We start from the raw sequence: 15,021 nt of genomic DNA on the forward strand, positions 1-15,021 counted from the left end.
GGATTGGCCAGGTAAAAACAAGCCGGAAGCCGAGCCTGGTTGTGGTTTTCTCAACGAGCACTGTCCCAAAGATGATACTCATCTTCGTAGTATCGTTGCTGCCGGTGTCCTCGCTGTTTTATTATTCTGCGCCGCTGTGATCACGATGAGCATCTATCGAAGATGGAAGATCGAACAGGAGATCGAAGGTTTGCTCTGGAAGATAGATCCAGGCGAGATACATGGCTATCCTCATCTCGATAATATGATGTCTTCCCCTAGTAAGGTCAGTGACCTTGAATTTATTTTATTATTCGAATATATTTCTTTCAAAAGAATATTGACAATTTATATTTAACAATTATATATTATAATGTAATTAAATTTATGTGTGTGTGTTTGTGTGTATAGATATATATTTATTCAATAATTTTTATGTTCGCTTATAGTTAAGTTTAGTTAGTGCAATGTCTTACGAGTCGAGATGTGGCGGTCAAGTATTCGCACAAACTGGCCATTACCACGGCGTAATGGTGCGAATAAAGGAGTTAAAGTTTTCAAAGAAGAAGGATATATCGCGTGATGTCATGAAGGAGATGCGTATTCTTCGTGAAATCAGACACGGTAATTTAAATTCTTTCATCGGTGCGTGTGTAGAACCGATGAGGATCTTGCTGATTACCGATTATTGTGCCAAAGGAAGTCTTTATGTGAGTATCAAATATGGTGCTTATTTAATCTAGTTAGTCATTTAATTATCGTTATTTCCAACTTTTTTAGGACATCATCGAGAACGAAGATATAAAATTAGATGATATGTTCATTGCGTCGTTAGTTCACGATCTCATTAAGGTAAGCGATCTCTTTGATGGCCAGCGTTCTATTGGTTCTGTGCTACGCTATCGTAGAGTGATTTTAGAAATGATTTCTGTCGTATAGGGTATGCTTTACATTCACGAGTCATCAGTGCTAGTCTGTCACGGTAATCTAAAGTCTTCCAATTGCGTGGTGACTTCACGTTGGGTACTCCAAGTTTCTGATTTTGGTTTACACGATATGCGTCACTGTGCCGAGTCTGACAGCATTGGAGAACATCAGTATTATCGAAGTAAATTAAATCTATTTAAAACAAATAAGAAAACTTCATTTGACGAAGATTACTCAACGTTTAATTCTCTTCTTTAAGACCTGTTTTGGAAAGCCCCTGAGTTGCTGAGAAATCCTAATGCACCGATCAGAGGCACTCAGGAAGGAGATATTTACTCTTTTGCTATTATACTGTTTGAAATAATTGGACGGAAGGGACCGTACGGAGGTGTTAATTTGGAACCCAAAGGTAATTATAACGTAATTATAAAGAGATTTTAAACTGTAGTGACAGTCTTTCGTTAATCGGCATTTGCCAAAAGGTATAGCTGCAGAAAAATAAATATGACCGTTAACAAATTGACAGAAATCATAGACCGAGTGAAAAGGTTCCCAGAAGATGGTGAACCATCGTTTAGACCTAACGTAGAGATACTGTCCGAGTCTGAGGCAGATTGTGCTGAGTATATCGTTAGTACTATAACCGACTGTTGGGCGGAAAGTCCAGAACTTAGACCAGACTTCAAAGCAATAAGGACGAGATTAAAGAAAATGAAAGCTGGTTGGCATCGTAATATAATGGACCAAATGATGGATATGATGGAGAAATATGCGAACAATCTCGAAGATCTAGTCAATGAACGTACACGTTTACTTTTCGAGGAGAAACAAAAAACTGAAGACCTGCTACATAGAATGTTACCTGAGTGAGTCTTATTTGCAATATTTTCTTTCTATTTATTATTTGCAATATTTCTATATATATAATATATTTGTATCATCATTAATCATTTGAGTGTCACGGATTTTTTCCAATCGAAAATTGTCAAACGACTCGATAGCGTTTGTCTTATTATTTTGCATCCAAAAATCCCAAGGAGCAGAATTGCGTTCTTTTCTATTTATATGTGATAATTCTCATTAATATAAACATATATTTCATTATTATTTTTTATAGTCTGTTCTATATTATTTAGTTCATTATATTATTATAGTAATGGTTGTTTATAAGAATAAAAACGTGTACACCTACAAAGTGTAATATTACTCCAATTTTATTTTAATTTATATAAGACTGAACGGTAACCATCAACAAAAACCGTGCTTGTTGTGATTATCGGCTTTGCAACTTAGATCGCTGGCATTTTTGGATATAGGACAAAAGAAACGTGATCACGCCGTTTGGCACTTAAACGATTAATGCATATTCTCATACATTTTTTGTTTAATTTTATTCAGGCCGGTTGCCAATTGTTTAACAAACGGTATAGGAGTAGAACCTGAAGCGTTTGATTTGGTAACCATATATTTCAGCGACATCGTTGGTTTCACAGCGATGTCGGCAGAAAGTACGCCGTTCCAGGTACGTATAAAATAATTGAACTATTCTTAATTTCATCTTATATCGTAATTAATAAATTTTACATTCTTTCTTCAGGTGGTAAACTTTCTCAACGATCTGTATACTCTGTTCGATCGCATAATCAAAGGATACGATGTGTACAAAGTAGAAACTATAGGAGATGCCTACATGGTTGTAAGTACGATATATTAAGTTATTAAACTTATTAATAAATATCTCAATTTCATGATTTACTACTTTTAATTAGGTATCAGGATTACCTTTAAAAAATGGAAACCGACATGCTGGAGAAATAGCATCGATGTCCTTGGAATTACTTAATGCTGTTAAGCATCACACGATAGCTCACCGTCCTCAGGAAACTCTTAAACTTCGTATTGGAATTCACACAGGTAAAATAAAACGTGTAACGAGTAATAAATACTTCCTATTGGAATTCACGTAAATTAAATAATATAATATATATTTTTTAAAAATGCAGGCCCCGTAGTCGCAGGTGTAGTAGGATTAACAATGCCTAGATATTGTTTATTTGGCGATACGGTGAATACTGCGTCAAGAATGGAATCAAACGGTGAACCATTACGTATTCACATAAGTAGTCAGTGCAAGGATGCTTTGGATAAGATAGGTGGTTACATTATCGAGGAACGTGGTTTGGTGAATATGAAGGGAAAAGGTGAAGTGAAAACTTATTGGCTTACAGGAGTTACGGAAAAAGCTATACAAAAAAGAGAGGTATAAAAAGAATTCGATCATTTTTCACTCAAATATTTATAAGAAGCTCATATTAAAAATATTTTATATTTACAGGTGGACGTTGGTGATCTACCACCACTTTTCTGCAGACCAAGAAGAAGTCCAAAATTAAATCCCGATTCACGTCAGGCATCATTATTAGCTGGTTTAGGTGCTGGTAGTCGAAGACAATCAAGTGTACCACGTCCAGCTGCTGACGATTCCTCCTCACAATGCGGTGGATCGAGTCCAATACCAAGATCACTTCATGTTCGGAAATTGGAACGATCTCCACTTTGTTTAACGGATAGCTTATCAAAGACTACATTGGAAAATGTTCCACTACGGGAAGAAGCTGCAAATCGTGCCGTTAACATCAAGCTCGCTCTCGATGATTTCTTCATAGATGCTAAGCCAAAATTTCGAAAGAATGAAAGAGTATTGTCTACCATCGCATCTTCCTCAACTACTAGCGACTATCCATCTCAAGTAGTTATAAAAGAATCTCGTTCGTTAGATCCTTTTCCATTCGAGGTCTATGCAAAGAGATTCGAACAAGAGAACTTTTGTTGGAAGGAACCGAAAAAGAGTTTTCGATCATTGGAAAATTGTGATAAGTGCGTACGGACCAACTCGAAAACCGATCTTACCGGTAAAGTTTTGAACAATAATTATCCGAACGGCAATATGATAATCATACCTCACACCGACATAACGTCGAACGAAGCGGAGACTCCTTTACTGATGGGTGACGAGAGTGGTTGTATAGGAGAAATATTGCCGGTGAAACGTTGGCGCTCTTTGGATCAAGTGGTACCTGCTCCCAGTACGGACAATGTGCCAGACAAAAAGTCTTCCGCACGAAATTCTATAAGAAGCTGGCTAGTAAATCTGTTCAATGGTAATGGTTTACGCAACAGCGATGTTTCTTTAAGAAGGGGTGTTATTGCTGGATACGATATACAGTCAGAGCGTGAGAGTATAGTTTGAATGAATTGTTTTTTTTTTTATTATCCTTACTACGCTTCTCCTTCTTAAAAGGAAACAAGTTTATAATGATGTAATAGAAGAATCTTGTATATCGCGAACGAAAGTGTATAATGTATATTATGTTTATGAGTCATAAGCATGATTAATTGTTGCCATGTTTTTTTAGATTATGTACGTGAAATTTATATATATATATATGTGTGTATGTATATATATATATATATATATATATATATATATATATAAATAATACGTATATATGTATACATATATATCTACATATACATATACATTTATATGTATGTATGCATGTATGTATATATATATGTGCGTGTGAAAGTTACCGACAATGTATATTTTTATTACCTAGATATTTTATAATTCGTACTATATAAACTGTGCGTCAGCGTCGATGCCGAAAGTGACTTACGTAGCGCAGGACTGTTGCCTTGCCTATTAAGATTTTTAATCCGAGTACGTAATGAGGACAGACAAGAAATTATTTTATAAATATCGTTCTAACCAAAGTGTAAAGATGCGTGAGATCGTTCAGATCTCTTATGAGTTAGCATAATAAAACTTCTCGCGTAGAAGGAAATGAGCTAACGCAGCTGGAGTATACGTACGTCTTCCGCATACATCGTTCAATTTGCTCCATGCTCATGTTTAAAGTATGTACATATGGTGTGTGTACGTAAATACCTGCATACATATGTACATATATATATATATATATATATATATATACATATATATATATATATATATATGTATATATATATATGTATATATATACATGTATATGTATGTACACACTCGTGTATATGTATGTGTATCTATAATTTTAAACCCGTTCACTGAAGGAAGCAAATTATCTGTATGGCTGTGAAAAGTGAACTAGATTGTACCTAAGGTGCTTAGTAATATATGATGTTGTCAAATGTACATAACTGAACAATAATATATCGATGAAAAAAAAAAGTATGAATTAAAGATAATTATTACCTTATGTAAAAAATATATACCTATTTAGTTAGAAAGTGTAACGTAATAGACAATATTCCCTTATATAAAAGATAGATTAAAAATTTGAAACTTTTGAAATAATACACATGTTTTTTTTTATAAATAGCAGCAAGATATTCTTTATTTTAATATTTTTTGAAGAGATACATTGGTATCTGATCTAATAAATTTGTTATGTATTTACATAAATTATATAGAATTTTAAGTTTAATCACTATAACCATTAGTTAAAATTTACTACCATTACAAATATTTGATCATATTATTCATGACCAGCATAAAATTTTCCCAAGAAATCTTTTGGTTTTGGATTATATGTGTCTTTAAAATGATTTAAAAGATTTCCTACAGGTTTCCAAATATTTATTACCTCCGTCAATTCCATATGACCCTAATAAAATAATTTATTATATTCCTTTTATTAAAAAAGTCACAAACTAAGATTATTAAAGCATTCTTTTGTTTCATTAAAAATTGTAGTCATTACAATATTTCACAATTAAATATTAATAATATAAAGTGAAATAATATCAATATAAAAAGTATAACATATAAACTATTATTACCTTGATTACAAGTAAGTCAATTACTCTCACGTCTGTTACGTACTTATTCTTTAGAAACTCTGAGCGTAGTTTTTCTAAACATTGCTTCCGTGTATATGGTATGTCGTAATCAATAACTGTAATACAAATAAGAATTTATAACATAAATACATTTTTTATAACTGCTTAAAAAAGTATTATGTCTTAAAGTATGCTTAAAGAAGTATGTCATATTTTTGTATGCTTACATAAGAGGTTACTTGAATTCCTGATATTAAAAATAAAAAAAAAGTTTACAATATCTAACGAAAGAATTATTCACGTTAAATTTAATATTATCGAAACAAATACAAAATTTCACTTTGAATCGTTTTTAATCATTCTTTTAGTTATGAGTATTTTTAGGTTAAGTAACACAATAGATACTTAAATACAAATATAAATAAGTAAACAAGAAAAATGTTCACATACCTATAAAAGGTATTTGTCTACACCAAGCCCTATAAAGGGCTAAAACTTTCTTACGTGCTTCAGCATGATTAGAAGACAAAATAGGTCGAGCTTGACGAGTAATCCGCGCAACCGAGGGCGAGGCCATTTTGAACACTACGCATTCAAAGTACTAATAATTTTAAAAGGATATAGTTACTAAAACGACGTCCATCAAATGTTTAATGACCAATCTATACAATCATTTTGCTTATATTGATATATATTTGTCACATTAATTTTCTTGTTTTCTAAAAATAAAAAATGTATTTGTGACAAAAAATGAATTAGCTTAAAAAAATTATTAAGCTATCTCACATAGTTTATAATTAAATGTCACTACATTTAATATTTAAATAATATATATTAAAAATCAATCGTTTATTATATTAATTATACGAATATAAAATATTAATCTAAATTTTATATAAGTTCGTATATATTTTATATAGTTCATGCTACAATTGGTCTGCGCATGCGCATTGATAAATTTAGCCTTGTTTTTCGTTAATAGTGCCATTAGATGTCACTTTTGTGTAATTTTTCGAGGCGCTTCATTTGTTTGATAGAAAAACGATGCCAATCGAAATTATAGATATATGTGTGTATTTATTGTTTTTATTTCAGTGTAAATACGACATTCATATAGGATAAAAGTTTACTTCGTATTGTTCCTTCAATTTGTTATAATTATTTCATTCTTAATAATTTATCGCGTAGAAATATTATATACTCGTTTATTTATAATTTTACACATTTTATTATCTACAAAGTTGGTTTCTATGTGCATCAATTTCCTTGTATATTTATATAATTGTAATATAACACAAGTACTGTTGAACTAATCGGCTGAATTCATGTAAATTATTCAATTTAGAAAACTTTGTTAAATTATATTCGAAAGATAGTCGAGTAACACATTAATCAATATTTTGAATTGTCAAATAATTTTTTAAACGATATCTTGAATTAGAAATATTTTAATTCCTTTGTCGTATATATTAGAAATTAATGTCATGAGGAATAAGCATAACACTTAGAGTGTAAGTAAAATATATTTTATTAATATACCATTAGTTAAAAAGGGGCAACTACTTCTATAATTTGTTTATGCATAAAACAAAGTAGCACAGTGGTTCCAATATCAACGATTACTAGTAAGCATGTTGCTATCTTAAATTTGTAGCAAAGCTTACTAAGTACTTTAGTTACGCAATTGTGTACTAGGATCAGTTAGAGGAACGTATGAAACTTGCATTAGCTTCTGTTTTGTAGTAGATCCATCTGCATGCTTATCCACTTGTAGTAGATCTTGAAATCTTTGGAAACCTTCAATGGCAACTACAGGGCAGATAAGACGACCTCCAGGAGCTAGCTGGTCTACCAACTACAGATATGCAAAATTGTAATAATCAAATATATAGAACATAGACATTTCTTCTTCATTTTTTCATACCTGTTGTGGAAGGGTTTCAGCCGCAGCTCCAACATGTATAGCATTGTAAGGCCCGTCAGCATCATGTCCCAATCTGCCATCTCCCACTAGTTGCATTCACAATGATCTGTTGTTAGTCTCCAGTCTATCTTTTATGATTACAGCAAAGTCACACAGTTGATGGACAGAGATCCGTTTGATTCTTCGTGGTAATACCTACTCCACGTGGATAGATTACGAGTTTTTCACATTTTAACTAGACTTTTATTATTTATTATCCCTTGCCTTTTTTTTTTACAGACATGCCTGATAATGATAGCGAAAAGCAGAAACAGTTACAAAAGGGATGTTGTTTAGTTCTCGTTATGGCTCATAATCATAATCGTACGATATTTTTTCTTTTCCACGTAGTGACATTAGTCAAGCATTAATTTCAATAATCTTACCAATGAATTTAAGACGGCCATCTTTGAGAAAATGTGGACAGTCCTCTCGTACATTTCTTGTAGAAACTTCTATTAGTTCGGGAATATGCTCGATACCGACGACTCGTCCGCGAGGACCAACCATAAAAGCCATACAAGCTGATAAATATCCAGAACCTGAACCGACATCTAATGCCCTAGCACCATCGAAGAGTTGATCGGAGAGAATAGACAATGCATAGGCATGCTAAAACAAAGAGATAAAATCGAAATGTATCCTTTAATATGCAAAACAAAATAGAATATTCAGAAAATATTTTAATCATCATATAATGTTTGTAAATATAATATTGTATAAAAAACAGATTAATATATATCTGCTCATTTACAAATAAAATGCTTTGTATAATATATCTGGAAAATCTCCAATAACTACTAAAGATTTTTATTTAACATAACCAACAAAGAATAATAAGGGGGTTAAACTAATATCTCTGTGACAAAATGTAAGCGTTAATTTTTCTTAATATGAACCTCTAGATTATTTTTAATTTATTTAAAATGAGTTTTTAAGAAACATAAATTCACCTGAACAATTTCAGTTATCACATTTATTGAGATCTGATAAAGTAATGTGTGCTTAATCTTGATAGTGTCTTCTTGAAATGTAAATAACAAATGGAAAGGTAATCGTAAGTATCAATATATTGACATTGCTTTATCTTCTTATTGGCACAGAATACTGACACAGTTGTGTCTTTAAGGACTTTATATATCTTTATATACATTAATATAACCTTGATATAGTATACAGTGTTAATAAAATGTTATAATTTTAGTAATGTCATAATTCTGGATTTACAGAATCGAAGAAAAAAAAAAAAAGAAAAATAAAAAAACAACCAAAAATTTACTTGCCATATGTGGAGCACTGATTGTAACGTTGTAACCAATTTTTCTAGGTCGATCAAGATATGGATCTGCTTCATGACAATATCTTGCTCTATCTACTGCAAGCATAGCAGCTTCTGCTCTAGCAGTTGCCAAAATGCCAGTTTCTAAAAACATAATTTAACTCGATATAAATTTCTTATTACTTATTAACAAACATTACGTTACCTTTCAACTTGGTCACCATCTCTTGATTTGTCACACCATTGCAGTGCCATGCCATGCTCCACAAATGCTGCAATATCCACTATATATAAAATATAAATTTTTTTATTAACAAAACAATATTTATACATTATAGAAAGTTCTAATATCGTTCAAAGAAACATAAAATATACAATTAGTAACATAAAAATAATATTATTTGAACGTCTTCATAAAAAAAAAAAGTAACCGTAACCTAACAAATATCGTACAAAATAGATATCTTTCGTTTGACACAATGCTATATCTATAATTATATGCAATTTTAAACTAGAAAATAATAATTAAAGCATGTTGATATTCAAATAGAAATAAAAAAAAAAAGCATTCTTGAAAATAATACGAAACGTACCTTGTATTATTACAACTGTTTCTTGACAGTTAGCGACCCTTAGGGTGTGTTGTGTCATGAATGGAAGCGAGTAGAGTGGTGGGGAGAAGAGGATCAGCTGATAGGAATGCCTTGATATCGATTTGGCCCGGGAACGACGTGAGACACGTTTTTAATTCGTCAACGTCTCCACTTTGATCTTTCTTTTGGAGTAATTCTTAGAATAATTTCATAGTTCTCGCGAAAGTGTATCCGGAAGTCGAGTCAGAAGTTTCCGACGATCACTACGCTTTTCGTATGCGAGTTTACTTATAAAAAAAAAAAAAATGCGAATGATTGATATAAATACTCTCGGAAACATCAGGAAAAAGGATCATTCATGATCATTTTAGAAATTTATGTTTTTCAATAATATAAAAAAATTCCTTTCGATCTAATGATTTCGTCAAAAAAGTGTCGTTCTTCGTTTTCTTTTTATCATTCAATGATCTTTCATTGATTAAATGGTTATATTATATTAACACGTCGAAAAATATTTGTATACATTTTTAAAAAATCATTTACTATCAATACTTTTCTGTCGCATTTTGCAAGACCTTCAATTGATATAAGCAAATTTGAGAAATTCAAAAGTTCTCGTTTAAATCGCATAAATCTATATAAATCATAAGTTTGGAAAAAAAAAAGACCATTGTGTATCATGCGAGTGTTTGGAAATTTTAACGAAATACTTACATTCTCTCACACCAGTATTCATTCGTTAAAATTAACCGTAAATGTGTCATAAATAATCGTTGTAGAGTAACTCATAAATTAAACTTTTTCCGAGATACTGTGGAAAGATTTAATGATAAATCATCATTGCTGGAGATTTTTCAAACGAATTGATTTAAAACAAGCACCATGAGATCTTCCGCGTTCGTATGTTATGAATTCGTCACGATTGGAAATGTCTGGAAACGTTGAGAAGAAAAAAAAAAGAATAAGAAGAAAAAGAAAAAGAAGGAAGAAAAAAAAAATCTACGATTTTAAAACAAATAGTTTATAAGATATTCGCCAAACATGAAATGTTTGATCTAAAAGATAACGAATATTTGCTATCGTCTAATTTTTAATATGCTTTGCAATTAGAATTTTTTTTATTTTTAATTTCGTATTACTAATTTAGACTTTGTAAATATATCAAAGTAACGATTTCATGGATAGTATAAATACAAACGTGTTCATTCTTAACATTTCACAGTCGAATTTCAATTTCCACACTTCAAATTTCGAAGTTGTGGAGGATTTCGACAAGAAGAAGAATAATTTTGTAATTAAAGTAGAACGTATTTATAGCAAATTAATTCATAGGAAACATTTATATTTGTATTATGAAATTATTCAAAATTTATTACAAATATAACATGCAAAATAATGACATTTAATATTATAATTATATGAAAAAAATTAAAATTAAATCGTTTCATTTATAAACTGCATGATATTCATTTGATATTATAATGTTGTTATATCTTATTTATTTTAGAATAACAAGTATAAGTTTGACAAATTATCAAAGTTTTTTCGTAACGGATAGGATGATCCAATGATGTTCCATTAAAGAATATTCGATTTTCTTAAATATCAAAGAACTTTTGCTCTTTCTTAAAATTCCCGTTATCCTCGCATAAATCTCTTTATTTTTAATTCATTACCGGGGAAAATTTCCCGAGGGAAATGTCCATTTACTTATCACATTCAATTCAATTCTTATGTTTATTTAATTTTATTCTTAAAATTAACTCTTAAGATATTTTCGAGATGAAACTCTTCAATGTTAATTATTTCTTTTTACGAAAATTATTGAAAAGAAATATAAATGATTAACATCTTAAGTTAGATACATTTGATTTTTAAATAAATTAATTTAGAATGATTAGAATAATACATATTTTTCTTTTTTCTTATTCAATGCAATTAGTTAACATCACATTAATTCATATAAATCACGATCATGAAAATGTCATAAGATAAAAGATATTCGAGGTTTCATAAAGAAATCAAGATTTTATAAAAAATGTTTAAAATCATAAGGAAAGATATTATCGCTCATTTTAATCTTAATTGATAATTAATATTATTCTTTGATCAAGAATCTTTTCCAGGAAATGTTATAAGAAGTGAGAAAAAAGTAAAATAAAAGGAAAAAAAAAATGTCATCAAAAACTAGAGAACCGATAAGAAGATACGTGAACATACACGTTTACGCATATTTGAACGCGCGTTCGCGTAGCAAGTAGATATGATAAAAAGTCATGCGCGTTCGGTTACAAGGGGTTGTCGATATCGGTATAAATTGACGTACAGATCGTCCCATGAAGCGCAGATAGTCGATCGCTCGGTTAAGAAACATAGAGAATAATAGAAAGAGAAAGATTTTCATTGATCTTTTTCAAATATCTCTCAATCGATTTGATTATTCACAATGGGACTAATTCGAACGATCGAATGATCGATCTTAGTTTGCTTTCATTATAAGATTAATTCGAGTTTTGATTAATTGTCATCGTGAGTCATTATTATTTTATATATTTCGATGATAAAACAAAATTTTTTTTTATCGATCAAGATCAAACTTTGTAAATCGGTTTTATCGTGTACCAAAAATTGACTAGTTCCCCGTTTTAAATATATTCAACATGATGGGGGATATCAAGGAGCGAATGGATGACCCAGGAAAGTTTCGACAATTTGTAGCAGCGATGGTTGGTGAGTACCGTTCATAAAACTTTAAATTTGTTCTTATTTTATTTAACTTCGAAAGTCAAAGTGAGAATAAAGTGCTATAAAAGAGATATATCTAAAGGAAAAAGAGAAAACTTCGATGCAAAAGTTTTCGACAGTTTAAGACAAAGCTTTAGAAGAATTTGATGTCGAATTGAAAGAAAAAAATCAATGAGGAATTTTTCTTTTTTTCTTTTTATTTTTACAGTGAATTTAGCAGCTATGACATATGGGTCAATGATCGGTTGGCAATCACCAATGGCACCACAATTACAAAGTGAAAACCCACCAGTTGGAACAATAGCAATGACAAACGAAGAAATTTCTTGGCTGAGTGGAGTTATGTGTTTAGGAGGAATTATAACAACTCCAATAATGGGTCCATTATCAGAGAAACTTGGACGCAAACTCACGGGTTGTCTCATTGGCCTACCATTCCTAATTTGTTCCTTTTTAACGATCTTTGCAACCGAACAAATACATATCTTTATTGCACGTTTTTTCTCCGGTATCGGGGGTGCAGGTGCGCTCTTTTTAGTTCCACTCTACGTTTCCGAAATTTCCTGCGACTCGATACGTGGTATGCTGGGTAGTTTGGTCGTTTTAGTAGTGAACTTCGGAATACTGATAAGTTACATATTAGGTGGATTCTTGTCTTACAATATCTGTAATATTTGTATCGCTGTGTTACCTGTGATCTATCTAGGAAGTTTTCTTTTCCTACCCGAGACACCTGTTTATTTAATTCGCCGCAATCGACTTCGTGAGGCTGATAGGTGAGTATTTGTTAATTTAATTCAATGATAAATACGTTGTTCTGGATAGATATCTTCTTTTTTTTTTTAGAATTTATCCGATCAATAGAAGATAAAAATGTTGATTATATTCAGGGTTCAGTCGAAATGTAGGGATGAATATTCTATTGTAGGTCTTTGATGTGGCTGAGGGCGGGACACCAATTGACAGTGGAGAGAGAGCTGTTACGTTTGCAGATCGCTGCGAAGGAAGCCGCAACATTATCTAGATCTATTGGTTTGAAGGATCTCTTCAGGAATAAAGGAACAATCAAAGGATTAGTGATTGGACTAGGTATCTTCGCTGGTCAACAACTTTGTGGTATATTCGCTATGGTAAGTATATTCACACAAATATTGTAACAAACGAACTTTGATAAGCATTATCAAGAAAAAAAAAAACAATGTAGAACAGAATTTGCTTGACTTCCATTGAATCTTTTTAACGTTATCGTCTCGATAGAAGGCATAAATCTATTGCAAGTATCGCTGCGTCTGGCAAATAAACATTGCATTTTTAACATTTACTTGTCATTCCTTATCTAATATTAATAATTGATGACGACATTTGAAGATAGAGCCTATTCTAAATAGTTCTTTCTTAATACAATTATCTAATATACATTTTGATTTACGAATAAATATAATTATAAGTAAGAATTATTTATTACTCATTTATAAATGAACTTAATAAATGTAATATTTTATAATATTTCATTATTATTTTGCATAGATATTACAAGTTGACTTATGAATCATTACTATTTTATTATATTAAACTTCTTATTTATAATTGCACTTATTTATGAATCAATTTTACTCTAACAAAATATAATTACTTTTTGTTCACAGACAAGCTATACCGAGACGATTTTTCGTATATCAGGGAGTTCGTTATCACCGAACACAGCTGTGATCATCGTAGGTACCATACAAGTTGCAGGATCTTATCTATCAACTTCACTGATGGAACGAACCGGTAGAAGACCTCTCCTATTAATATCCTGTCTGGGGATGTGTATTTGCCATTACATACTCGGTATTTTCTGCTATCTTCAAGAACTAAATTATAACGTTTCTACGTTTGGTTGGATACCTGTGATAGCTTTATCGGCTTACATGATCGCCTATTGTTTGGGTTTGGGTCCTGGACCCTACGTTATTTGCTCTGAAATATTTGATCAAGACCTCTCCAGTTTGGCAATTACAATAGCTCTCTTCTTTACTTGGATCGTTGCTTTCATAGTAGTGAAGTTCTTTGCAAATGTCGTAGATATGTTTGGCATGTACGGATGTTTCTTTATTTTGGGCACTTCCTGTATTTCAACTTTTATCTTCATTTACATTTTGGTACCGGAAACGAAGGGAAGATCGCGAGAAGATATTTTAAATGAATTAAATGGTGGAGATTCTTGGGCTTCGACGATCGCTGACGTCAAGATCTCATCAACAGATGCATGATGTTCGTTAAAGATTGCTATTATTGAAAAGAACATGGACGTTTTCGTAAATGAGACGAATCTTCGAAATTCCTTGGATAATAATGAGTAAAGATCATTGAGAAAGTGAAAATTGATTTGTTGGCTGTGCAATGAGTGCTTCATTAATTGTTATGTATGAAGTGTATTAATCGGCTGGACCGATATTTATGAATCAATTTTTCGAACTCTGTACAAAGAATATTTTACTTTTAAAGAAGTATATATATAAATATAAATATATATATATATATATATATATATATATATATATATATATATATATATATATATATATAAAACGATAATATTTTATATCAATAATATAAGTATAGATTATATAGGATAAGTAAAATGTGATTGAAGGATATCGAAAAAAGAAATATTCGTGTGGTATTGACAAATCACGTTATATTTGAAA

General features: G+C 31.0%; 4 protein-coding genes and 1 long non-coding RNA gene across 14 annotated transcripts in view; 2 read left to right on the forward strand and 3 right to left on the reverse strand.

The window, feature by feature from the left end:
* The window catches only part of LOC124946540, a 6,631-nt gene extending 2,206 nt beyond the window's left edge, over positions 1-4,425 (reverse strand). Inside the window, exon 1 of the long non-coding RNA XR_007100117.1 lies at positions 1-4,425. This exon is cut by the window's left edge and continues 1,081 nt beyond it. This is a non-coding gene — a long non-coding RNA (uncharacterized LOC124946540).
* LOC124946419 (receptor-type guanylate cyclase Gyc76C-like) overlaps positions 1-4,901 on the forward strand; it is a 73,886-nt gene extending 68,985 nt beyond the window's left edge. For all 8 annotated transcript variants that reach the window (XM_047487114.1, XM_047487159.1, XM_047487106.1 and 5 more), the window contains 11 exons: positions 1-265; positions 429-689; positions 760-831; positions 919-1,087; positions 1,166-1,315; positions 1,433-1,772; positions 2,305-2,428; positions 2,504-2,602; positions 2,676-2,820; positions 2,910-3,166; positions 3,242-4,901. The exon at positions 1-265 is cut by the window's left edge and continues 23 nt beyond it. In XM_047487114.1, the coding sequence (XP_047343070.1) occupies positions 1-265; positions 429-689; positions 760-831; positions 919-1,087; positions 1,166-1,315; positions 1,433-1,772; positions 2,305-2,428; positions 2,504-2,602; positions 2,676-2,820; positions 2,910-3,166; positions 3,242-4,156 (2,797 nt within the window). In that variant the 3' untranslated portion in view covers positions 4,157-4,901. The remainder of the gene's footprint in view (positions 266-428; positions 690-759; positions 832-918; positions 1,088-1,165; positions 1,316-1,432; positions 1,773-2,304; positions 2,429-2,503; positions 2,603-2,675; positions 2,821-2,909; positions 3,167-3,241) is intronic.
* A 370-nt stretch (positions 4,902-5,271) lies between these two features.
* LOC124946520 (NADH dehydrogenase [ubiquinone] 1 alpha subcomplex subunit 6) lies at positions 5,272-6,431 on the reverse strand. Of its 2 annotated transcripts, none has more exons than XM_047487309.1 (3): positions 6,253-6,431; positions 5,749-5,864; positions 5,272-5,573 (listed from the first exon to the last, which is right to left on the reverse strand). In XM_047487309.1, exons 1-3 carry the CDS (start codon positions 6,323-6,325, stop codon positions 5,445-5,447), a joined length of 318 nt encoding a protein of 105 aa, XP_047343265.1. In that variant the 5' UTR covers positions 6,326-6,431; the 3' UTR covers positions 5,272-5,444. The 2 variants fall into 2 exon arrangements, with proteins under 2 accessions (XP_047343265.1, XP_047343257.1); XM_047487301.1 differs by having other exon boundaries at positions 6,199-6,401.
* Positions 6,432-7,258: 827 nt separating this feature from the next.
* On the reverse strand, positions 7,259-9,798 carry LOC124946512 (protein-L-isoaspartate(D-aspartate) O-methyltransferase-like). 2 transcript variants are annotated; one of them, XM_047487286.1, is made up of 6 exons: positions 9,584-9,798; positions 9,196-9,262; positions 8,995-9,134; positions 8,098-8,323; positions 7,673-7,758; positions 7,259-7,603 (listed from the first exon to the last, which is right to left on the reverse strand). In XM_047487286.1, exons 2-6 carry the CDS (start codon positions 9,248-9,250, stop codon positions 7,421-7,423), a joined length of 690 nt encoding a protein of 229 aa, XP_047343242.1. In that variant the 5' UTR covers positions 9,251-9,262; positions 9,584-9,798; the 3' UTR covers positions 7,259-7,420. The 2 variants fall into 2 exon arrangements, with proteins under 2 accessions (XP_047343242.1, XP_047343233.1); XM_047487277.1 differs by having other exon boundaries at positions 9,196-9,274; positions 9,584-9,796.
* Positions 9,799-10,040: 242 nt separating this feature from the next.
* On the forward strand, positions 10,041-14,706 carry LOC124946451 (facilitated trehalose transporter Tret1-like). Its single transcript, XM_047487172.1, has 5 exons — positions 10,041-10,874; positions 11,710-12,313; positions 12,537-13,104; positions 13,257-13,458; positions 13,975-14,706. Exons 2-5 carry the CDS (start codon positions 12,244-12,246, stop codon positions 14,581-14,583), a joined length of 1,449 nt encoding a protein of 482 aa, XP_047343128.1. The 5' UTR covers positions 10,041-10,874; positions 11,710-12,243; the 3' UTR covers positions 14,584-14,706.
* The last annotated feature ends 315 nt before the right edge of the window (positions 14,707-15,021 follow it).

This window comes from Vespa velutina, chromosome 1 (genome assembly GCF_912470025.1).
Source record: "Vespa velutina chromosome 1, iVesVel2.1, whole genome shotgun sequence".
NCBI classification, from domain to species: domain Eukaryota; kingdom Metazoa; phylum Arthropoda; class Insecta; order Hymenoptera; family Vespidae; genus Vespa; species Vespa velutina.

What these genes read in the sequence shown, in the direction of transcription:
- LOC124946520 (XM_047487301.1), bottom strand. Translation starts at nt 6,325, where the DNA reads ATGGCCTCGCCCTCGGTTGCGCGGATTACTCGTCAAGCTCGACCTATT. An exon ending in TAGACAAATACCTTTTATAG is followed by an intron (nt 5,865 to 6,198) that starts GTATGTGAACAT and finishes TTTGTATTACAG; the next exon opens with TTATTGATTACGACATACCA. An exon ending in TTGACTTACTTGTAATCAAG is followed by an intron (nt 5,574 to 5,748) that starts GTAATAATAGTT and finishes TTATTTTATTAG; the next exon opens with GGTCATATGGAATTGACGGA.
- LOC124946512 (XM_047487286.1), bottom strand. Translation starts at nt 9,250, where the DNA reads ATGGCATGGCACTGCAATGGTGTGACAAATCAAGAGATGGTGACCAAG. An exon ending in TGGCCGTCTTAAATTCATTG is followed by an intron (nt 7,759 to 8,097) that starts GTAAGATTATTG and finishes GAATGCAACTAG; the next exon opens with TGGGAGATGGCAGATTGGGA. An exon ending in CTGAAACCCTTCCACAACAG is followed by an intron (nt 7,604 to 7,672) that starts GTATGAAAAAAT and finishes GCATATCTGTAG; the next exon opens with TTGGTAGACCAGCTAGCTCC.
- LOC124946451 (XM_047487172.1), top strand. Translation starts at nt 12,244, where the DNA reads ATGATGGGGGATATCAAGGAGCGAATGGATGACCCAGGAAAGTTTCGA. An exon ending in ATTTGTAGCAGCGATGGTTG is followed by an intron (nt 12,314 to 12,536) that starts GTGAGTACCGTT and finishes TTATTTTTACAG; the next exon opens with TGAATTTAGCAGCTATGACA. An exon ending in CGACTTCGTGAGGCTGATAG is followed by an intron (nt 13,105 to 13,256) that starts GTGAGTATTTGT and finishes ATTCTATTGTAG; the next exon opens with GTCTTTGATGTGGCTGAGGG.